This window comes from Notothenia rossii (assembly GCF_949606895.1).
Source record: "Notothenia rossii genome assembly, chromosome: 11".
Lineage (NCBI taxonomy): Eukaryota > Metazoa > Chordata > Actinopteri > Perciformes > Nototheniidae > Notothenia > Notothenia rossii.
In genome coordinates, this window is record NC_136910.1 from 27,462,099 (window position 1) to 27,485,906 (window position 23,808).

The following is a 23,808-nucleotide window of genomic DNA, read 5'->3' on the forward strand; positions in this document are numbered from 1 at the left end:
TCAACCCAACTTGGTTAGGTGTAGGATAAATTGGGCTGTGTGAAACATTGCCCATTCACTGGACCTGGCCATGACTATGAGGTCGTCCAGATAAAAGAACACCCTCATGCCACGGTCCCGCAGCGGTAGCAGCGCCGTAGCTGAACGTGCGTGGGGATAGGGAGTAGCCGAACGTCAGTCTGTTGTACTCGTAGGCTACCCCCTGGAAGGCAAAACGCAAATACTTTTGTGTTTTGGAGCAGTTTCGCCATGAAAGTAAGCGTTCTTCAGGTCGATGGTTGTGAACCAATCGCCTGGCTGCACCAGTCCCAGTAACTGTTTCGTAGTTAACATATGGAACTTCTTGCATGCAATGTGCTGGTTCAGGCATTGAAGATCCAGAATGGGCCTGAATTCTCCTGTCTTCTTGGGAACCAGGAAGTACAGGGAATAGTGCCCCTTCTCTCTGACTTGAGTGCACATGCCGAGAGGAAACCTATCTCCTCCTGGGATGACAGATTTGCCTCTCTCATGCCTCTGAACGGAGGAGGGATGTCCTGTCCATCCGCTCTGTTAATACACCACTGATTTTCCATTCCCCATAACATTGTGTTAGGGGATGTGCAATCAGCTGCGGAGCCACAGCTATGAAGCTGTGGTACTCTCTGGTGGCCCACTCCGCCGTCAAACCCTCCATAAAAGGAAGTTTGACCCATGGGGGGCTGACACAGAAAGGGAAGTTTTTCTATAATGCAGTTTCCACTCAGAGAAAAAAACGGCCGATTTTTCACTGAGGTCCCTGAACACACCACGGCATGCGCTCCGCCATAATGCTGTTTTCTCTGAGAGAGAAAGAGGCATTAATCGGAGCTTCTTCTGTCCATGAACGCACCGCGGCCCGCTCTTGGGGGGGCCGTGTGTCGTCATAATGCCGTCTCTTTGAAACTGGCATTATGGGGAAATGTGTAATGTGGAGAGAGATGACTCTTACTCTGGGATAAATGTAATCGTTTTTACTGAATGCATTTTACACACACATATCACTCTAGAACTAGTTACACTACTTAACCCACTGTTCTTCTGCAGAGATCCGTGAACGCACCGCGGCCACTCTCACGGGGGCCGCGCCTCATAATGGGTGTCCAATTAACATTGTATGAAAACGGCCTTGCCGATCTCCACGAGACATTATGGGAAAATGTGGAATTGTGGAGCGAGATGACTCTTACTCTGGGATAAATGCCATCGTTTTTACTAAATGCATTTTTCACACACACATCACTCTAGAACTAGGGTTACAATACGTAACCCACCGTTCTTGCAACAGGGCCTCTTTTTCGACTTCCTGTTGAAAGGAAACCTATCTCCTCCCAGGATGATAGATTTGACTCTCTATTGCCCCTGAATGGAGGAGGGACGCTGCAAAGCTGGAGTGAGTAACCCAGTCTCAGTGTCCTGCCCCTCTACTCTGTCAGTACACAGTTTTGTGGGGCTTCCATTCCCCACAAAACTGTGTTCAGGGAACATGCCAGCAGCTATGGAGCCAAAGCTAAGAAGCTGTAGTATTCTCTGGTGGCCTACTCCGCTGCCAAACCTTCCATAAAAGGGAGTTTTGGCATGGGGGCTGACACAGAAAAGGGCCGATTTTCTACTGAGGTCCTTGAACGCACCGCGGCAGGCTCCCGTGGGGCCGCGGCTCTGTCCTAATGCCGTCTCTTTGAAACGGACATTATGGTGAAAAGTGGAAATGTGGAGAGAGATGACTCTTACTCTGGGATAAATGCAATAATTTTCACTGAATGCATTTCTCTCACACACATCACTCTCTCTTGAAACCGCACAGTGTTTTGACAGCACTTCGGTTTATTCCACTCACGTGCACGCGCCCACCTGCTGGCTCCTATACTGGAGTTTACAGAGGGGGCGGGGAGTGTGGGACAGTGTTCTTTCCTCTGGGGATGAGCAAGAAGCAGCCACGCTGCGAGGCTCCCGGTCCGGGAGATCAACACGGTCCTTTTGGAAAGTGCGGCGTGATCCCTCACCGGGATATCACACGGCAGACAACGGCGGCGGCCACGATCAAGCTACAAATAATTGCTCTGATCTGGTGAGGTGGGGGCATCTCCAGCAATAAGCGAGATGCCCAATACCGCGTGACAGGGCGACAAAGCACGCACAGCATGATCGAGAGTAGTACCCATAGAGTCCAGTAGAGGGCGGAGCCTGTGTGAAATATAATTGACTGGCTGTGCTATCTTCCTATAGTCATTTATCTCGAGAATGACGCTGCTTATATCTTGAAAATGCCTCATGTGAGGGTCTTTCTTTCTTTTTTCGTGATCATATTCCTCATAACGTTTAAACAGACTTTTCATTCACGGGAACTTTTGAGACTCTTTCCCTGAGATCTCCTCCTAAAGGTTTGGTCTGTCTTGTTCACCGGTTGCTTCAGTTCGAGTTTAACTTCAGTAACTACTAAATGAATGTATCTGTTAATGTTTAAAGCATCTTTTCTCACTTCTCATAGTAACAGGTGCTCACAAGATCATACAGATAGCATAGAAGCAAAACGTATTTGTGAGAGGGTTTAGCTTTGAGCAAAATACCTGTTACAATCATTTTACACATGTCTTTTGGGTCTTGTTTTATGTGATTATTGTTTTTAGCTTAGAATAAGGACACTAGAGGAGTTCACTGCTGGATAAGCAAATTCTGTTAACTAAGGACCGAAAGTGGTTAGATATTGAAGTAATGGCGGTTAGAGTAAAGCTTGTTAAGCTTTGGGAAATGCACTGTTTGTGTAGGGGAAATGGGAAAATGGGGAGAACAATGTGTGATAAATGTTTTCTTTTTTTTTCTTTTTTTATTATGGTTTCTGTTATGAATGCTCCAGTGTACGGCACTATTTTAGCACCTTAATCTATGACCAGCTTGCACTTCAGCTCTCCATTCTTTCAGTAAAAAATCTTCAATGACGACTCCATCTGCCCGTCCTGGGGTGTATGGCTGCCAGGTCAACTTTATCAGCTGGAGCTGTAAGGGCCTTAATCAACCTGCAAAGCGTAAGAAAGTCCTCTCCCATCTTCAGAACCTCAAGGTAAATATTGCATTTCTCCAGGAAACACATTTAAAGATTTCAGACCATTCAAAACTTAGAACTCAGTGGGTGGGTGAGGTGTATCACTCCAAATGCAATGGTAAAGCTAGAGGCACTGCTATACTAAATCACAAATCCGTACCCTTTGTTGTATCTCAGATCACTGAAGACCGCAATGGTCGATATGTTATGGTATCCGGCTCACTGTATAACACACCCTTAACTCTTATTAATGTTTACGCACCGAACTGTGATGATTATATGTTTTTTAATGAGCTATTCTTCAATGTGCTTGTTGCTGAGGGTCACCAATTGATAGTGGGGGGAGACATGAATTGTGTTCTGAACCCAAAGTTAGACCGCTCTTCAGCACGACCCGACCGTGCAGTTTACAAAATGTGCATTGGGTCTGGATCACATTTATAAACTCTGGGAGCCGTAGATGCGTGGCGCTTCCTCTTCCCGTCAGCTAGGCAGTACTCTTTGTTTCCCCTGTACACCAATCGTACTCACGCTGAAAATAATCTCTTATAGCTCCTTCAAAAACAAACAAAGAAGGATGCGCTTTAAAACATGATTTTAAATTTGGATCAGCAACATTCTGCTTCTCCATCTCCTGATTTATATAAACAGAGATTATGTTTACAGACAGAATGTAATCTTCTTTCTACTAGACGGACTGAACAGATGATTTTAAAATCAAAGGGATTGGTTTATGAGCAGGGCGAAAGAGCATCCAAAATGATTGCTCACCAATTGCGGCGCTCAGAGAGCTCAAATCAGAAATGAATCTGGCCATCTGTCCCATGATTCTGGTGAAATCAACAAAACGTTTAAGAACTTCTATAGTAGACTTTACGAATCTGAATCCTGTAGGAAGGAAAAACTGCTGGATACATTTTTTGAAGGCATTTCTTTTCCCACTTTAGGCGATGATGCTAGGAAGCAGCTCAATGAACTGAATCTGCATCTGAAATTGAAGAAGCTATAAAAACAATGCAAGCTGGCAAATTTCCTGGGCCAGATGGCTTCCAAACCAAATAGGGTTGAAATTACACTTCCCCATATTTGTTTGTAAATAGATTCGAAGATACCATAGTTTCTGACTGCTGCTAGCTTGGTTGCTAAGTTACTAGCTGGGTGCTCTCCGATAAGGGGCCGGGGGAAACAAAGTTAGTGATTTCTGGTTCCATGTTGATTTAATTGAATACAAATTGTTGGGGGGAACTGAAAGGCTATTACCGTACTGGTTACTTTGCAGCCCGGACAATTCCCCCAAAACACATTTATACGCGCTGGCAACACAGAACTACCTTTCAAATCCGATCATTTTTAAGACCTTCTAAATCAGTGGTTCTCAACTGGAGGGTCGCGACCCAAAAGTGGGTCGCGGACCCGTTTCGAGTGGGTCGCGGATGTGTGAGTGAAGAAAAAAAATATTTTTTTTTTTTTTAATTTATTTTGGAGAAAAATCTAACTTTTGTTTTGAAGGCACGATTTTCTAACACTGTGCATGCAGTAGGCCAGGGCTGCGGTCGGACAATCCAAAAATCAGCTCCTAACGTCTAAACCTATCGTCTGTTCCTTAACCTCTGAGTGAAACGTCACGGGGTTAAGGGATAGTGGATAGGAGAATTCAAAAGGACTTAGGAGAAGAGACTCCGGTACTTTAGAGAATCCGACTGCACTTTCACTATCCGACGTGTTTATGATGCGCCAGCGGACGTCATAAATGTGCGTCTGCTGCTGTGGGGAAACTACGGAAACTACAGTGTTCTATACAGCGGACTACAACATGGATGTATAATAAGAACGAGGGACTACTGTGAACTAGAGACTCTACACCGTGCTCTGATAGGGGCTATTTCATGCTTTATGAACGTGGACAACAGAGAAAAATATTCTTCATGACCAAAGTTTGAATTTAAATAAAAAAGGAAAGTGAAACTTATGCTCGTCACCCTCTCCCTCCGGTCCTCATTAATACAAATGATCCCAATACGTATGATTGTATGAAAAGATCTTAAAATAAATACAAATGTATTTATTATAAACGTTAGTCCTTAACACCTATCACTCTGTACATCACCATTCAAACATATTTTAAAAGTTGAACAAACCCCATACAGCTCAGTGAAATGTTGACTTTATTTGATAATTTCAGTAAAAACTAACGTTCATATTTCTCTTTTTGATTATGATACTGATGATCCTTCAAAACAAAGCACTTTGGCAACTTACCACATACGTTTTAAAATGCTTAATAAGCACCGTAACTTTCATGATATAATTTCTCCGTCATAATCGTTTGTTTCCGTGAACGGCCGACTGTTGTGTGACAGCAAATGCTGTGGCTGCAAGGCATTGTGGGGCAGCATTTTCTCCTCTCCTTTCGGTAAAGGAGGTCCAGTGGTTCCTAAGCTAAAGGAGGTTATAAAGGAAGTTTGAAACCTCCTTTCCTATCATGTAGAGAATTAGAACGGCACTTATCATGGCTGCCACTGAGGGACTTCCGGGTCATTTCACTCGGTTAGGAAGGTTCCTAAGCTAAATGGACAATTTGACTGCAGCAGGCGTTGAACTGGAAGTACTGGAGAGCATAAACGTTTTTGAAAACTTCTGTCACGTAGTGATCATCTTCCCAATAAAACATATTTGCTGATGTTTTTTCGAGTCTTCTGGCCAATCAAAATCAAGATTGTTGACGGAAGTCTCCACAGAGAATAACTTTGCAATAGAACTATTCTTTATACATCCATGGGTACAACTTCAGATAAAAATGAACACATGATGAAATATGACCCCCGGTTTGAGAATTGACAGGTCACAGAACAATGGGAGCTATCTACCCTTACCCACAATTTAAAGTATTTCACACAGACTCTCTCCTCTTTACTCTTCTCTCTGTGAGGAGCAGCAAGTTCAGCTGTCAGAACAAAGTGAAAAACAAATAATGGCCTAACATATTATTAATATGTCGGGTAGTAATACATTTATTTATTTTCTTCTCAGAGTGTACCAGAATGCATAGTTTATATGTTAGTATTTCTAAAAATCTCCTGGGGGACAATCCCCCCAGGGGTTGCTGGGGTTGGGTTTTCAGAATGTCTGCCTTTTTATGTGATACAGTTCAGCTTTGATACCATCATCTCATTAAACCTTGTTTAAAAGCATACTAGTTCATATTAGTTCTGTGAAGGGATATAAGGGATATATGCTGAAAGGCGTATATATTACAGCACAATTTTTTTGTTAAATAGATTTCAGTGGTTAAAATTTCGGGTCGCGATTAATTGATAAAGGAAAAAGTGGAGAACCACTGTTCTAAATCCTATTGAAGACCTTTCTTATTTTTTTGGTCATATTTAGGACCTTTTTAAGGCCTTAAATTCAGATGATCAAATGTAATACTTTCTAAGACCCCGCGGGAACCGTGTCTCACTAACAGGCGGCCATGGAAGCAGTTATTACATGCCATCAGTGGTGGAATGTAAAAACAAAAAAATGTTGGTACTAGTAGGCCAGTGGTTCTCAAACTTTTTCTGTCATTCCCCACTTTGAACAGGTGGGCCTTTTCAAGCCCCACCTGTTCCTCATCGCTCCAATAAAATGGCAGGCCAAGCTTAAAATTGTCAAATGTATCGTTCTATAACAGGGGTCTCCAACCTTTTTTAGGATGAGAGCTACTTTCAAAAAATAAAACAAGTCGTGAGCTATTTTTACTCCTCTTTTTTAGTTTTTTTGCACTGTATATATTTAGCACATTTGAACATTATTATATGCTGACCTTTAACCTTTGTGTGCTGTTTGGGTCTGTGGGACCCGTTTTCAATGTTTACTAAAAGAAAATGTATGCAATTTAACTATATTAACCTGCTTTATTTTGGGGGTGGACCTCACCTCCTCTAGGGGGGTCCGGGGGCATGCACCCCCGGGAAGATATTTTTTAATGTTGAAGTGAAATGCCTCAATCTGGTGCACTTTGAGGAAAAAATGAATTTATGGATACAGCTCTCAACACACTGAAAGGGAGCTGTATACTTTTCAATAATCAAAACATAGAATATGATCAACACCAATAACAAATCATTTAAACTTGTTTATTCTTATCTTATGTTACCTAGTTAGCATTCTTTCTTTTTATTTATGCATATATTACTAATCACTCCCCTTTTAAACTTTTTTTTTTTTTTTACTGTCCTATAGCACACATTGGAATAATTTCTTACTTTATTTTTTACACCTAGGCTATATTAAATAGATAAATGTGTGCTCTCTCTAGCTCTCTCCCTCTCTCTCTCTGTCTCGCTCGCTCACAGAGGCTGTGTGCTCCTCCGTGGCGATGACGGCTTGCGTTAAAAAATTATAATAAACATAGGCCTATTTGTAAAGTGGGGGGACACAAACGGGATTTCGAAAAGTGTCACGGTTAAACTCCTTGTGAAGTGGTCAGGTGCCGCTCCACATTGCTTTTCTTCCCGACTGCAACGCTGTAAATTATTTTGGTTTCAGTTGTGTGTGTGTGTGTGAGCAGGCTTGGATTGGCCATCGGGAGATTCGGGACTTTTCCCGGTGGGCCGCTGCCTTTGGTGGGCCGCTGGCCGTGGACTTTCACAGCGCCGCTGCGCCGGTACCGCACCCACCGCCGCACCCGCCTCCGCAAACACCTGCCGTTGCGATGCTCCGGCGGATCCGGCGCTGTGAAAGTCCACCGCCGTTGCGAGTCTCCGGCTGTAACAGTCCACTAACGACCGCGAGGACCCAGGTTCGATTCCGGCCTGAGGTCCAAAAAATTAATAAAAAAACTTTTTAAAAACTCGCGTTCATCGCGTCCATTCGCGACCCACCTATCACATCTCTGCGCCCCACCAGTGGGGCGCAGAGATGTGATAGGTGGGTCGCCCCACACTTTGAGAAACGCTGTAGTAGGCCTACCTTACTTGAGTATTTTTACGTTATGGTGTTTTATACTTTTACTCAATACAGATTTAATTACTAGTTACTTTGATTATTAATACAAAAACTAAATCCACTAATATATTTCATGTATTATTATAGGTTAAATGTGGGGTAGGTAATTTTGGAGAAACCAGCTCGAGTGCGCTGGAATTTGAAAATACACTCCAATACACACAAACGCGCACATGACCAATGAGGGCACAAGATAAGTTTGTGCACAGATGGAAGGCTGACAGGCAGGTAGGCCACCCAGTTATTTAGCCGGATAAAATGATTGGTCGTGCTTTTTACAGTACTACGGCTTCCGCAGATGAAAGGTTGTAATGTATTTATTGTCAAAGCATTTAATATATTCATTGCTATCGGGATGTTAAGAGCATTCCATTGAATATAACAAAAAGTGTTTCGGAAATAAATGACATACCCCACCTTTAAGTATTATGGAATGCCATTTAAGCCAAAATTAAATAAATAAATACATAAATAATTAAATAAATACATATAAATATGCCTATGAAATAAATTCTGAAATAAATAAATGAGGCAATAAAAATATATACATGTACATTTAAATACACATTTATTTATTTCATGCGGCTTTTATTTCATAATGACACATTTATTTATTTCAAGAGACTTTTATTTCATAATGACATTTATTTATTTCAGGGGACTTGTATTTCATAATGACACATTTATTTATTTCAGGTGACTTGCATTTCATAATGACTCATTTCCATTCCTTATATGGAAATGAACGGGGCGTGGTTAGCTCACAGATCCAGAGACCCAGACCAAAGCAACAGCACCACTACTGAATAAAAATAAGGCGGCAGCAGAAGTGGCGTGATTTTGTTCTCAGGAGGGGACTTTGAGAGAGTATTACCCAGAAAGTACACAGTAAAAACTTCATTTTATTGTAGCAGTCAAACTAGGACTGAGTCAAACCGTGTCAGTTTTATTCAGAACTTATGGTACAAATGACCTGTATTGCAAATAAAGCAGAAAAAAACATGCATTATTTTACTCTTGTACAGCGATTACCGTAAAGGCGCTATTAATTGCGCACTCAAAAATGAATAGCTGCTGATTTGACCAAGCGAACACAAGAGACGGCTGAGTTGACCACAGTTATGCAACAGCAACCGAAGCTAAACTGACTATCTTGACTACTTGTTGCTATCCTATTGTGGCATAAGCCGTTTTCTACAGGCACATTTGACCTTTTCATTATGATTCTACTTGTGATAGTCCAACAGCACAACCTGTGCAGCCCATGTATTGATTCCACCTGATAGCTGCTATTACAAAACAACACGTCTACCTGCTCTCCACAATGATCAATAACAGCGAACTGATGGTCAAAGTAAGGTACAAATAAACAGAATCACACGAAGCATGGTTAGTGTTGCCTGGCTTTATAAAGTGTGTTATTTTTGTATAAGTGTGTGGTTGCGTTTCTTAGACCCTCCAGAAAAACGCGATTCTGCGATCGCAGAATTTACCGCATAATCAGCAAAATGGCGCAGATCTCTAAAAGGCCGCACATTTATCAAAAGGCCGCATAATCCCCGCATTTTTCCACACAAAGTTGAGAAAAAAAAGTTAACTCGTCTTGACGTGACGTCATCAGCTCGCGCATCACAGAATGTAAACAACACTGTATAGAGTGAACGTGTGGAGCTCACACGATAGAGAAAACACCAAGATTAAAAAATCTAATCCATCTCATTTACCGACGAACATTTCTACTAAAGACCGGGCAAAAAGTGGGGGGAAACTATTCAGCACCCCGTGCAACTGTGTGTTGGAGCATAAGAGAAAATCGACGGTGACGACCCACTTTGATTCATTCAAACATGAACAAGAAAGCGGACAAGAAAGCCAAACAATGCTCGTTCACCGAGGCATCAACCTCCAAAACCCTTTCGAGGGCTACAAGAAACGAAGTGAGTAGCCTACAAGATTGAAGCTGGTCAGATAACGAACGAGTAAATGAAAACAGAATGAGGCGGAGAAGTGTGTGTGTGTGTGGGGGGGGGGGGTGTGTGTGAGATTAAAATAGCCCAATTGCTTTTACAATAAATAAACATTGCATTTGTTTAATTGAATAGTAAAGGGGTTTAACGTTAGTGGCAGGTTGTGTGTGAGAGAGAATAAATAAGACAGCCCAATATTTAAAAAAATGTTTATTCTTTTTTCCCGCATATTTAGCATATTTCGTAACTTTTCGCATATTTCGCAACTTCCCGCAATTTCACCGCATAAAATCACATAAAAACCCTGCATGTTTAATCGCATAATCAAGGATTTTAGCCCGCATAATCAAGGATTTTTGCCCGCGTTTTTTTGGAGGGTCTAGTTTCTGCTGAAAAAACCAGCATGGACCAGCATGGTGTTGAACAGCATGGACCAGCATATGTTGTATTTTGTTCACCAGCATGGACCAGCATATGTTGTGTTTTGGTCACCAGCATGATGGTCCATGCTAGTGGATCATGCTGGATCATGCTGGTGGATCATGGTGGTCCATGCTGGTGGATCATGCTGGATCATGCTAGTCCATGCTGGTGGATCATGCTGGAAACTAGATGACAAACTTTCCTTCACTGCAAACATCGCTGCTACAACCCGCTGCTGAAGATACACACTTTACAACATCAGGAGGATACGTCGCCACCTGACCCAGAAATCGACGCAGGTTCTGGTCCAGGCTCTCGTCATCTCACGCCTAGAGTACTGCAACTCCCTCCCGGCTGGTCTACCTGCATGTGCCATCCGACCTCTGCAGCTCATCCAGAAAGCAGCGGCTCGTCTGGTCTTCAACCTTCCTAAATTCTCAAACACCACGCCGCTCCTCCGCTCCCTTCACTGGCTTCCGGTAACTTCTAGAATCCATTTCAAGACAATGGTACTTGTGTACCATGCTGCGAATGGATCTGGCCCTTCCTAAATCCAGGACATGGTTAAACCGTACACCCCAGCACGTGCACTTCGCTCTGCATCAGCCAAACAGCTTGCTGCACCAGCACTGTGAGGGGGACCCAAGTTCCCATTAGCAAAAACACGTGGGTTTGCTATCCTGGCTCCAAAATGGTGGAATGAGCTCCCCATTGAAATCAGGACAGCAGAAAGCTTACACATCTTCCGGCGCCGACTGAAAACTCATCTCTTTTGACTCCACTTCGAGCGATAGAATTACTAACAATGCACTTACAGTATATACTAATAAAGGACTGGCTTATCTAAAGCCAGTTGAGTAGCACTTGAAATGTTTTAGCTCTATGAAACCTGATGTACGTATATGATTCTGTTTTCTTCAAGGTTGTATCTTCCTGGTCGAATGCACTTATTGTAAGTCGCTTTGGATAAAAGCGTCAGCTAAATGTAATGTAATGTAATCATGCTGGTCCATGCTGGTGGATCATGCTGGTGACCAAAACATAACATATGCTGGTCTGCTGGCATACTAGCAGATTATACTTAATACAATAATATTACAAAAAAAACCTACATCTATATAAATATATCATCTAAAATAGATGCATTTGATTTAAAAATAACAAATATAATTCAAAATGTAAACAGCAACAAAGAAATTATAAACATTTTTTTTCTTTTTCTTGTTAATATCCATTATCTTCTCTGTTATGTATCTTCCGGTCTTTGCCAATATGGCCAGCATTTCTTGGTCCTCCACGTCTTTCTCGTACAGGCACTGCTTGAAACCACAATGTTTTAACAAATCGTATTAAATTATGTGATGATAGAACTGCAAACAGAATAGCTGAAACTTTAACAAAATAAATAACTCAGTTACCTCTAATCATTAACCCATATTTGTATCATTGAGTTAACTCTGTGTGTTGCTGCTAGCATAAATAAAACCTGACGTGGAAACGTTACTCGTGGATGGGGCTACAGAGCTACTAGAAAGACAGTCGAACCCGGTGCATTTCTCCGTCTGAATGTGGTGCACTTTTGCTAAATGTTTAGACAAATAGCTTGTGTTACCGCCCTTACATGCACTTCTTATTGCACTTTTGGCAACGAGCATTTTCCACCTCAAGACCAAGCCCCCTGGAAGTGTGCCGGACTCTGAGGAAAATATTCGTTGTGTCCAAACGGCGGTACTACAATTTTCTTATCAGTCTGTGACGTCGACCGGCCCAGAAATACTTTTTCCCATTGACTAACATTGGGAAAGAGACGTCTGTAAATCGGTGGATAATTTTTTTGAAACTAAATAAACTGCCCAGTATGAACTATTGTATAGCCCTTATTAGAAACATTCGGTCCTTAAAGTTGTAAAATGCACTAAAAGCCGAATCTAGATTTATTCTCTCTCTCCATTCTTTCTAGTGAGCCGAAAGTGGGTGCTCGGGGGGCGGGGCTTAAGGGGCGCATGCTCTGTGAGCGCACATACGGGTTCTTCTGCTCTGACAGCCAGGCATGACGGGTAATCTGACGTTTCGCTCCCTCAAAAGTTGGGCCATTTTGACTGCATGCGCCAATGAGCAGCTCTCATAGGAAAGAACGAGACCCCTCCTCCGACGCTGTATCCAGTTCTTATTATACATCCATGCTCAAGACGGGTAACATATAACTACCCTCGGGGCGCTTAGTTCTCTCCGCCATGTATGTGTGTGTGTGTGTGTGTGTGTGTGTGTGTGTGTGTGTGTGTGTGTGTGTGTGTGTGTGTGTGTGTGTGTGTGTGTGTGTGTGTGTGTGTGTGTGTGTGTGTGTGTGTGTGTGTTGCATGCATGTAGCAGGTTGTGTGTGTAAACTGCCCCACCCCCTCGCACACCGACAGGGGAGAGATATCTCTCATCTGGATTGGAAAGATCGAATATAAATCATAGACGCATTTTGTAGTCTTATTGTCTTATTGCATATTAGAAACGGAGTTGGCGACAGTAAGACTGCGATATAATGTTTATGTAGATATAATACATATGACATCTATTTTTTAAATGTCTCCAGTACCGATAAAAAGATCGATAACGTTGGACCTTAACAGTACCACAGTCTTTAATAATTCAGCCCCGAGGCCCGTTAATATTGGGGCTCGGTACCCATCCCTAGTTTTAATTATTACATCATCAATATTACATTTCAAATAACCAAGTATGGTATCTCACAAAGAGCAAGTGGCTAGTGTTGCTAAGAACATACCTGGTGATGGTGGTGATGGTGGCTCTTCGCTGCAGGATCTGGTCGATGTCCTCCTCGCAGAAGTGATTGCCTTCGTTGTTCTCGTCCATGATGGCTGCGTAGGCTCCTTTCCTCAGCAGGTCCTCAATCTCCTTCTTGGAGAACTGCTGAACCGGCTAAAGGCGACGCAGAGAGACATTTACACAAGTGGATTTAGAAAACTCTTTTAGAAAATAAACTAAGCGTACTGCAACAGTGACTGACCCAAAAATGACTTGGCATCTAGAAATATGACAGATTTTCTTTTTCTCACCCCGTTGTTGTTGCCTTCTTTGTTCCCACTCATGCTCTGCAGGACGGCACGGTCCAGCCCGAGCTTCAGACTAGCTTTATCCAGCATTTCCTTCTCATAGTTTCTCGTGATCAGACGGTACACCTTCAACGCCTTAGACTGGCCAAAACGATGACACCGAGCTTGAGCCTGAAATAAAAAATTAAAAGAGGTGTCAAAAGAGCATCATGTGCAGCTGCTGTTCAAAGTTTTTAAGCATTAAATGGGAAAATATACACTTAAAGAACCGAGGGAATAAACGGAAAGACTGTTGTTGTTTTAGCCCTATTGAACTATCTTTAGGACAGACAGAGCAGATATATATATCGTACCTGCAGGTCATTTTGAGGGTTCCAGTCAGAGTCGAATATCACACAGGTGTCCGCAGCACTGAGGTTCACAAGTTCTTGATCAGGTGTTTGATGTGGGCTGGCATGATCCTTTCTGCAGCGATAAATAAAGAAAACAAAGAAGACATTATTAATAATAGTAATGATGGTAACAACAATAATATTAGTATAACTATTTATATAGCACTTACACAATAATTGTGATTCTCACAACAAAAATAAAGAACAAAACAATATCAACAATAAAAAAACTAATTATTATAGGAATGTTAAGAGACAAAGAAATGATAAACATTCTAAGAGGCCGACTACAAAAGGTAGACTCAATGGCTCTTGATGACACCAATGAGCAGTCCCAAAACATGCTGTTGTATAAAAAAGAAATAGGTCCTGATTTCTTCTCTTTAGTGTTGAATGATTTGTTGTATTGATTGCTGATGGATGTTAAGATATGTTTTACAATTATAACAAAAAGATTATTGTAATTGGAATCAAAGAGTTTAAAAATCGTAGTTTTAATAAAATGACTAGCAATATAGGGTTTATTCAACAGCGGTAAAGCATTAAGTTGCTAAATTAACGTACACTGAACTGTAAAACAACTTACCACTATTTAGGAAAGGACCTGATCAGAAGGATTGACTAGTAATACAGCGAAGAGGCGGAGGAGGTCTCTGTCATGTACAACCATTGGTAGATGTTACACCTGAAAGAAAGATAAGGAAATAAGAGAAGACAGGAGGACAAACATCCTCTTAAGTAAAAGACCAAATCATGTCAAGCTTTACATCTTTCAGTCTTTACAATACACTGTTGGAAATTACATTCCAAAGGCTAAATTCAAACTCAATACCATAAATAACTGGGTACCAAAGTGCTTTACCTGAGAGAACACGTTCCACACGGAGCAGCAACCATCCGGCTGGGCCTTTTGCTGCATATCCCTCCCTCTCCACTGTTTCCAGTAGATATCTACTGCCTCTGTCCAATAAAACAGAAATGCCCCAAAACAATCATATTAAAAAAGTTAAAAACAATAACTTGCTTTTGGCATTCAAATGTATTAGAATCTCACCTTCTTCCTGGATGTCAGGAAGGCCAGGAAGTCGTTCCCTTCAAGTCCGCAACCAGTCATAGGAGTTCAAATGCAAAGCCTGAACGATGACAAGAGCAAGAGACTTACATTTTACAAGATGAGTAATACCAGAGCAGTGTGTACGACATGCAGAAAACAGATCAAATCCCCCGACAGACTCACACACTTTGGTGATGTCCTCATCTGATAATGATGTTTAATTTTTAGCAGCAAAGTAACATTACTCAAGGTATATGTTGGACCCAACTCATGTACAGTATGTTTTGCATCTCCTCAACAATGGTCAGTATAGTTGAGTAGAAACAAACTGTCCCTACAGTTTCAGGTAGATTGACACACATTTGTAATAAAAGTTTGCAATGAAGCACAAAACCTAGCCAGCTGCCACAGAAAGTACAGCTTAACATGCTAACCTGGTAGAGTTAGCTAACGTTAGCTAACTTCATGTCCAACACAAAACCTCTAACGTGCATTACATTGACGATTTTAAACACAACTTAACTCGCTCAACTTGTAAAATAACGTTAATTTAACATACCCTTAAATAACTACATCACGTTTTTCAGGGGCAACACAAACTGCAGAAAACGTTAGCTGCTAACTGTTGTTAGCTAAGACAACTAGCTCGTAACAATAGCCTCCTAGCAAACTTAAGGTTACGTTAACATTAACTTAACATTGTAAGAAAGCAAAACGAACCTTCGAGAAATCTTTTACTCTCAGACTGGGTGTAATTGTGTAGTGTTGCTGCTTACCTCCAGAAGGACTTTTTGCTGTTTCCCAGTAGAGAGAGAGCTGTCAGAGCAGTTGCTCTCAGAAGAGCAGCATTGGACGGAGTCACAGAAACGGCTCTCAACCGCTCTCAACTGATCTTCACCATGGATGTATAATAAGGACGATCTTCTCACTTTGCTCTGCGCAACTGCTTGTTACAACTTTCATTTTCCATACTCGCCATAAACTGTTATTATGGCTCAGGTTAATCTAGCCCCCTTCCGACGTGAGCGTGGTTCTTGGTTCTTTCCGGGCAGCCAAGTGGGGTCAGCTAAGACCCAATTTTTGGTGTTTAGAGCCTGTGTTACCGAATAAGATGCGGGCCGAACAACTGGTGATATTCTATAACGGTATAGGCAGATGTATCAGGGGCGTGGCCTTTGTCGAATAACCAGGAAATACACATTTTGATCGCTTCTTCTGTCGTTTACATAAATCTTTTGGTATATTTGGCTCCATAGGAACACTTTGATGCATATAGATGCCGATATGCGGACGCGTACAGCGAGGACTACAAAAAGACACATGAGTCGTGTGACTGTGGATGTGTGTTCAAAACATTGCAAGCTTGAATAAATCATTTAAACCATTTATTTTTGCCAGACTTATTACTGAATATCATTCTTAATGTGATACCAAGTCCATCTGAGACCTGTGTATACCTTCAGACAGCCTACAAGTGAAGCACACGTTGTTTACTCACAGTTTGAAAGCATCGTGGCGAAGTCTTCAGCTGTGGAGCTGTGATCCGCCCAGGATAAACTGTGATACGACTTCTGTGGCTTGTTCTTGTTGTCAGTCTCATATGTGTATCATATATCGTTATTAATATAATGTCGAGTTGATTTGAGACCCGTTTATACTTTCATACCCTCTGTTAGTGAAACATACAGTCTGTCTGAGTTGTTTACACCCATCTCCAACGCAGCGTGGAGAGCTGTGGTAAACAGTGATCCGCTCAGATTAAACTGTGATACGAGTTATGTGGTTATCAACCAGCGATCATGTTTAATATTAAAGACTACACACATATATCCCTTATCAAAACGGTATTCTGCACTTTGCCGCACTTATCCAGATAAGATGTGACTGTTTACTTGGTTAAATTTCGATACAGCGACACCGAATGACGAGGGTCTACTCACATAGGCTACGTTGAGAACTAGAAACACATATATTCATACTTTTTCACACTGTTGTTAACATGTTTTCGTTTCTAACTTAACGTTTATCTATGTGGTCTTTGTTCTCATGTGTTTTATCTATTTCTGTGTAACTTGGTAATATTAATATTAATTCCTTGTTATTGTTGTATTTCCATGATGGTGATGATTATAGCCACTACATAACGAAACACATGGCCTGATTTGCATATGTGAACTTAATGTGTGCACTAGAATACATAATACATAAAATGACCACTTACCACAACATAATGTAGGCTTGCAGGCTGATAAACTAGGATATCTGATCTCGGTGGGTCTTAATGATGCTCAGCCAGTAGGCTATATACTATTTCAAAGCAAATGCCTACTATAATATGTATATTATATGGCTTACATTCGCTCACATTATAAAAGATGGTCGGGTTGAATTGTTCTGACTCTTTTAACAATGTTAATGTGACAAAGTAACCTGTGATGATAAGATACATCGTATTGACCCGTGGCTCACTCATAACGTGCATGGCACGAGGGATTTTTGCTATTGGGACTCGGGTTTGAGTCCAGCATGAACTTTTTTGTTATTTTCATGTCGATGGACACTGAATATTATTTTTGAATAGAGGATTCATATTATTGTTTGCCGAGAACAAAATTAACGATCAAGCAGCATTTTAAATTCTAAATATCCCTGCAAATGTAGCAATGACATTTCTGCTTCTATCTTTGCAAAACGAGTAAACAGTCAAATTTGATCTGGATAAGTGCGGCAAAGTGCAGAATACCGTTTTGATAAGGGATACATGTGGGTAGTCTTTAATATTAAACATGATCGCTGGTTGATAACCACAGAACTTGTATCACAGTTTAATCTGAGCGGATCACTGTTTACCACAGCTCTCCACGCTGCGTTGGAGATGGGTGTAAACAACTCAGACAGACTGTATGTTTCACTAACAGAGGGTATGAAAGTATAAACTGGACTTGGTATCACATTAAGAATGATATTCAGTAAAAAGTCTGGCAAAAATAAATGGTTTAAATGATTTATTCAAGCTTGCAATGTTTTGAACACACATCCACAGTCACTTCATGTGTCTTTTTGTAGTCCTCGCTGTACGCGTCCGCATATCGGCATCGCAACCACAACCTCACACACTGGTACTGAATATGCATCAAAGTGTTCCTATGGAGCCAAATATACCAAAAGATTTATGTAAACGACAGAAGAAACGATCGAAATGTGTATTTCCCGGTTATTCGACAAAGGCCACACCCCTGATACATCTGCCTATACCGTTATAGAATATCACCAGTTGTTCGGCCCACATCTTATTCGGTAACAACGGCTCCGCAGTTTGCAAGCCACTTAAGAGTACTGGAGTGTGAAACAAAAGCTATTGAGTCAGTGTTGTGGTGCTGTTGCTTTGGTCTGGATCTGTGAGCTAACCACGCCCTGTTCATTTGCATATAAGGAATGGAAATGTGGCATTATGAAATACAAGTCCCCTGAAATAAATAAATAAATGTGTCATTATGAAATACAAGTCCCCTGAAATAAATAAATGTGTCATTATGAAATACAAGTCCCCATAAATAAATAAATGTGTCATTATGAAATACAAGTCCCCTGAAATAAATAAATGTGTCATTGTGAAATACAAGTCTCTTGAAATAAATAAATGTGTCATTATGAAATAAAAGTCTCTTGAAATAAATAAATGTGTCATTATGAAATAAAAGTCTCTTGAAATAAATAAATGTGTCATTATGAAATAAAAGTCCCATGAAGTAAATAAATGTGTATTTAAATGTACATGTATACATATTTATTGCCTCATTTATTTATTTCAGAATTTATTTCATAGGCATAGTTATATATATATATGTATTTATTTAATTATTTATCTATTTATTTAATTTTGGCTTAAATGGCATTCCATAGTTCTCAAATCTCTGCTTGTGGATCGTCTTTTTACACACACAGAGTTTTGTGACAAACTTTCCGCCGGTCTCAACGGAAATCTGCTCGTGTCACTCGGTTATTTTCGGAAACCACATGATGGCCCGCTGATGACGATATTTCCACATTTCAAGGTTTCAAAGTAAGAGCACGATGGCTTCCCTCTGGGGTCGACGCTCGTAGCGCCATGTCGAAGTGCGCATATACACTGTGTGGGATTTGGTTGTATCGTATGTCGGTCAAGTAAATCTCGGCCGGGGCAGCTGCAGCTATGTTGGTCTGAAATGACAAATGGACACTCGAGAAATCACTAAGGACCTACCGACCAAGAAAAAAACATAAACCACGTGTCTCCCATCAGTTAACGTATGTGAGAAAATGGCTAAAAAACATAACAGTTACGGACGCGCTAGAGATTATTTTCGCGAGCACTCGTGAAAATGGAGCATCAGAACCAGAAGGCTTCGACTCTTCTGAAGAAGAAGAAGAAAAAGAAGAAGAAGAAGAAGAAGAAGAAGAAGAAGAAGAAGAAGAAGAAGAAGAAGAAGAAGAATACAGGGACAACAAGGGTCCATTTGGACATGGGTAAGTGTAAATATTACAGTAATAGTGTACTTTCACTTGAAAATGAACAATAGGTTTATTGAACTTTTTTTGGGACAAAATGGACTCTCAAATAGTTAACGTTTACTCTGTGTTATCGTTTTTTATGTGTAAAAGTTATTTTGATGTGTAAAAGTGAGGTTACATGTGTAGATGAAAAAATAATCGTTTATTCGTCCCACAACGGAGACATTTACAGTGGCTATAGACATGTATTTTACTGTTTTGTACAGAGGGGACTTTGTTATAGATTTATTTATATGTGTGTCTGTGATTTTATACTGAATGGAAAGTAACTGGAAATACCTGTGTGTGTGTGTGTGTGTGTATATGTGTGTGTGTGTGTGTGTGTGTGTGTGTGTGTGTGTGTGTGTGTGTGTGTGTGTGTGTGTGTGTGTGTGTGTGTGTGTGTGTGTGTGTGTGTGTGTGTGTGTGTGTGTGTGTGTGTGTGTGTGTGTGTGTGTGTGTGTGTGTGTGTGTGTGTGTGTGTGTGTGTGTGTGTGTGTGTGTGTGTGTGTGTGTGTGTGTGTGTGTGTGTGTGTGTGTGTGTGCGCGAGAGAGAGAGAGAGACTCCTGCCCCCAGACTTTCTTTTTAGTTGTGCCTTGTTATTTGTGCTTAAGCAAAATGCCACTTGAACTTTATTAAAAACGCATCTTTTTAGAATAGCCTTTAACTAGATTTTTAAATCCCCCACATTGTTTGACAATGTCAAAGCTTTTATTATGTTGTTTTAATTGTTTTTAAATTGTTTTAAATTGTTTCTATTGTTTTTGTTGTTTTTGTTTCACCCTTTTTAATTTTGTAGCACTTTGAGTTTTGTTTACGCAAATGAAAAGTGCGCTTATAAATAAAATATATTGTTATTATTATTATTATTACAATGAACTTAGTAGTAATTATTGTCCTACATTTTAATTTGTTTTACAGAGAGGTTTCACATGCCTAGCGGCCCACAGGCGGCGTATATACAGGATCCAGAACCTCCAGCTGTGCCTGCCACCAGGTCAAGATACACTGTGGCTCAAGGGACTTCACCAGAGCCATCACCACCAAGGACCAGAGGACCAGCATCACTACAGCTGCCTCCACCTCCATCTGTGCCTGCCACCAGGTCAAGATACACCTCGGCACAAAGGCCTCCACCACAGCCACCAGCATCAACTCAGCCAGCAAGGAGGTCTCTTAGAACATACGTACCCCCCACACAGCCACCACCATCAACCCGGCCAGCAAGGAGGTCTCGGAGCACACGCACCTCCGACACAGTCACCAGCATCAACCCGGGACAATCAAACGTACCTCCCTCCAACACAGCCACCAGCAGCCCTGCACCATCACCCCCACCTGCACAGCAGCCAGACCCACTGTCTTGGAAGACGGACAAAGACCCTGCCACTGCTCCCCCTGTCTTTACATTTATAATGAGTAGTTGGTAGAAAAGGTTCTGATATTGTAAATAGTAAGATTTTCCAGTTTCTTATATTTTTATAAATAGTTGGTTGAAAAAAACATATTTATAATAAATTGTTGGTTGAAAAAGAGTTCTAATGCTGAATTTTTATTTGTACACATCACACAACCTTGGTATGTCATATGAAGTCATTCAGTCCTGATGTGTCTCAGTCCCTGCTGTGGGGAAAGTAGATTGATAAACAACTATTTCCCTCAAAATTCAAATTTAAACATTTTCATTTTAGACATGAATTACAAATGTATATACAGTGTTAGTCATATATTACACTACTTTTGTGAACCTAAGGCTTTGGTAAACCAAATTTAAAACACCAGAAAAATGGATGACATGAGTAAGTCTGTGTTTTCACAAGAGTTTTGAAGATTTCAAAAAAATTGGATGTCAAATGTTCAGCTTTAGACCTAATTATCTCATCACACAGTGCTCTAAGATGAGTGACTTTATACCTAGAACAGAGACTGTCCTGAACATTTTGATATGTAACACACGGGATGCCATGTATAACACATTTAAAAGTTGATTTAAGGAGACATCTAAAAAAGACTCAAGAGAGATATTGTGCAGGCAGGCAGGCAGCCAAATTGGGAAATGCGTGGAAAACAAGTATTAACATAATAACATTAAATACAAATGAAAGCAATAAACAGGAATATACATTGACAGTAGAAAGGACACAATGAATATTACAACATTTAGCCTTACTGAAGGCTAACCTAAATACGGTGCTTTTCTACAGATAACCTTACCACTGCACTGGTACCGTAAGGTAAAACTAGGCCGATTAATAAGATGTGAAGTGCTTTGTAACTTTGACCCGCTTGAATGAATACACACACAAGTATGAAGAAAGAGTTATCTCTGGGGCTGCTTCGCGCCAGATGTAGACCCCCGGGACCCGAAAGTGGCGTAGCCTAAGTGGCATACTTCAACAACATCAATGCATACGAATGTGCTCGAAATAGGCTGTATTGAACAAATAAACACAAACGAACTGTATCACTATAGCATGATGGTGATAAAGAATGCACCTAACGTACCGCTGTTCATTAAAGTAATACAAAAACGGCACATTAAATAAACCATCATGCTCTTACTTTGAAACATTGAAATCCGGAAATGTCATCAGCAGCGGGCCATCATGTGGTTTCCGAAAATAACCGAGTGACACGAGCAGATTTCGATCGAGACAGGCGGAAAGTTTGTCTCAAAACTCTGTGTGTGTAAAAAGACGATCCACAAACAGAGATTTGAGATCCACAAGCGCATTTTTGGTTGACAAATACAAAATGGATTCACAAATGCCTGATCGAAAGTTGTCAATGTTAAAGAGATATTCACAAATTCCTTTTGTTTATTTGTAAATTCATTATAGTATTCACAGATCTATTTTTATTTGTAAAAATATTTAGCATATTTGCAGATCCGTTTTACATTTGCAAATGTATTTGTGAGTCTGCAAATCTTTTAAATGCATTTGTGGATGGTGTTTTACATTTACAAATCACATATTTACACACAAATCATTTTTATGTTCCCACAAATATTTATGAGACAAATCTATGCCCATACCTATTTCATATATATGGTGCTTAATTGGGCCATTCTGCATAACGAGTAGCCTACTTTACATTTTGATAAATAACAGTGATGCTAATATTTCTTTAATTTTACTGATGTACAATATGAATGCAGGACTTTTACTTGGAGTGTGTTTACACTGCAGTGTTGTTACAATATAAAGTAGTAAAAGCATCTTACCATTTCTCTATTGGAGTTAAACTTGATGTGAAGCCATGGTCCTTCTGGAGGTCCCCGCTGCCCCCCTACCCTCCATATGAAGGCTGAGGATTCTTTAATAAAGTTGGTGTTTTTGCTCCAACACTCCCGGTGCAGCAGAGGATGCAGTCCCGGAGCTGCAGGCGGAGGATGGGGGTCAAAGGCCGGTGCTCTGCCTTCAGCTCGGCTCCGGCAGCAGGGAGCCTTCTCCCGGTCCCGGCTCCATCTGATCGGGGAGGATCATCTGCCGCTGCGCTATCAGCTACACTCCTGTCTGACGGTAAGTGACAGATCATGTACAGGATACATAGAGACTGTTCCGAAATGATGATGTTATTTTAAGGTGACGACATGTGGGAGAGGACAGTGTCATGGATGGTCACGGTTCATCCGGTATGCCTAACGCGTATCTCTGAGTATGGAGCCTACTGTGCAATGTGCACTATGCTTGTGTCAAGAGAGTGGACAATAATACAGTTATGTCCCCATTATTGCACCATTAATGCTATAAAGATGGGGATATAAGGATTCAGACTCACCTGCGGTGCTCCTCACAGCGGAATCTCAGCCTCCTCAGTCCGGCAGCGGAGACGGTGCGCTTGGTTCGCCTGTAACGCATGTTACGTAGTAAACGTGGGCGGGGATACCCGGTTAAATAAAGTGTAAGCGGCACGTGAGGCGGAGGAGGGGTGACGTCACTGTCAAACAGCTGCAGTTGGCAACCAGTCACCATTATAGATGTAAGAAGCATGGTGGGATGTATTCAGGTGCATTTACTCAAGTATTGGACTTAAGTATGATTTGGGGGTACTTGTACTTTACTTTAATTTTTATTTTAAGCTACATTATACTCTTCACTACATTTATTAGCCAATAATTTACTTTTTACTCTACTCAGAGGCGGTTCTAGGGGGGGGGGGCGGCAACAGGGCCTAGTGCCCCCTTAACACTGACCAGGGACCCCCCTGTGGCCCCCCCTACAAAAAAAAGGTTACAATATTACGATTTATTGGAACTAAATTAAATCAGAGACCCGGATGTAGGCCTACAGTGGAGATTAAACTGTTCATTACCTTATATTAGCAAAT

At 41.1% G+C, this 23,808-nt stretch overlaps 3 protein-coding genes across 6 annotated transcripts in view; 1 reads left to right on the forward strand and 2 right to left on the reverse strand.

Annotated features, from left to right (window-relative positions):
- Positions 1-16,095, reverse strand: part of LOC307023981 (chromodomain-helicase-DNA-binding protein 8-like) — a 39,019-nt gene extending 22,924 nt beyond the window's left edge. The window contains exons 1-7 of one of the 4 annotated variants that reach the window (XM_079657719.1): positions 15,722-16,095; positions 14,946-15,024; positions 14,754-14,851; positions 14,478-14,576; positions 13,853-13,964; positions 13,503-13,670; positions 13,211-13,365 (exon numbers count right to left, since the gene is read on the reverse strand). In XM_079657719.1, coding sequence (XP_079513845.1) covers positions 13,211-13,365; positions 13,503-13,589 — 242 coding nt within the window. In that variant the 5' untranslated portion in view covers positions 13,590-13,670; positions 13,853-13,964; positions 14,478-14,576; ... (1 more) ...; positions 14,946-15,024; positions 15,722-16,095. Of the gene's footprint in view, positions 1-8,700; positions 11,757-13,210; positions 13,366-13,502; positions 13,671-13,852; positions 13,965-14,477; positions 14,577-14,753; positions 14,852-14,945 lie in introns of those variants that run through there. The other 3 variants (XM_079657720.1, XM_079657722.1, XM_079657721.1) reach the window with 3 other exon arrangements.
- adgra1a (adhesion G protein-coupled receptor A1a) overlaps positions 1-23,466 on the reverse strand; it is a 99,319-nt gene extending 75,853 nt beyond the window's left edge. The window contains exons 1-2 of the mRNA XM_079657693.1: positions 23,260-23,466; positions 22,703-22,994 (exon numbers count right to left, since the gene is read on the reverse strand). Coding sequence (XP_079513819.1) covers positions 22,703-22,705 — 3 coding nt within the window. The 5' untranslated portion in view covers positions 22,706-22,994; positions 23,260-23,466. The remainder of the gene's footprint in view (positions 1-22,702; positions 22,995-23,259) is intronic.
- On the forward strand, positions 18,972-21,266 carry LOC307023980 (uncharacterized protein). The gene is made up of 2 exons (XM_079657718.1): positions 18,972-19,451; positions 20,398-21,266. Exons 1-2 carry the CDS (start codon positions 19,307-19,309, stop codon positions 20,904-20,906), a joined length of 654 nt encoding a protein of 217 aa, XP_079513844.1. The 5' UTR covers positions 18,972-19,306; the 3' UTR covers positions 20,907-21,266.
- Positions 23,467-23,808: the final 342 nt, after the last annotated feature.

Excerpts from the sequence above, each read along its gene's own strand:
- LOC307023980 (XM_079657718.1), top strand. The coding sequence starts at position 19,307 with ATGGAGCATCAGAACCAGAAGGCTTCGACTCTTCTGAAGAAGAAGAAG. Across the intron at positions 19,452-20,397 it reads AAGGGTCCATTTGGACATGG|AGAGGTTTCACATGCCTAGC; the intron begins GTAAGTGTAAAT and ends TTTGTTTTACAG.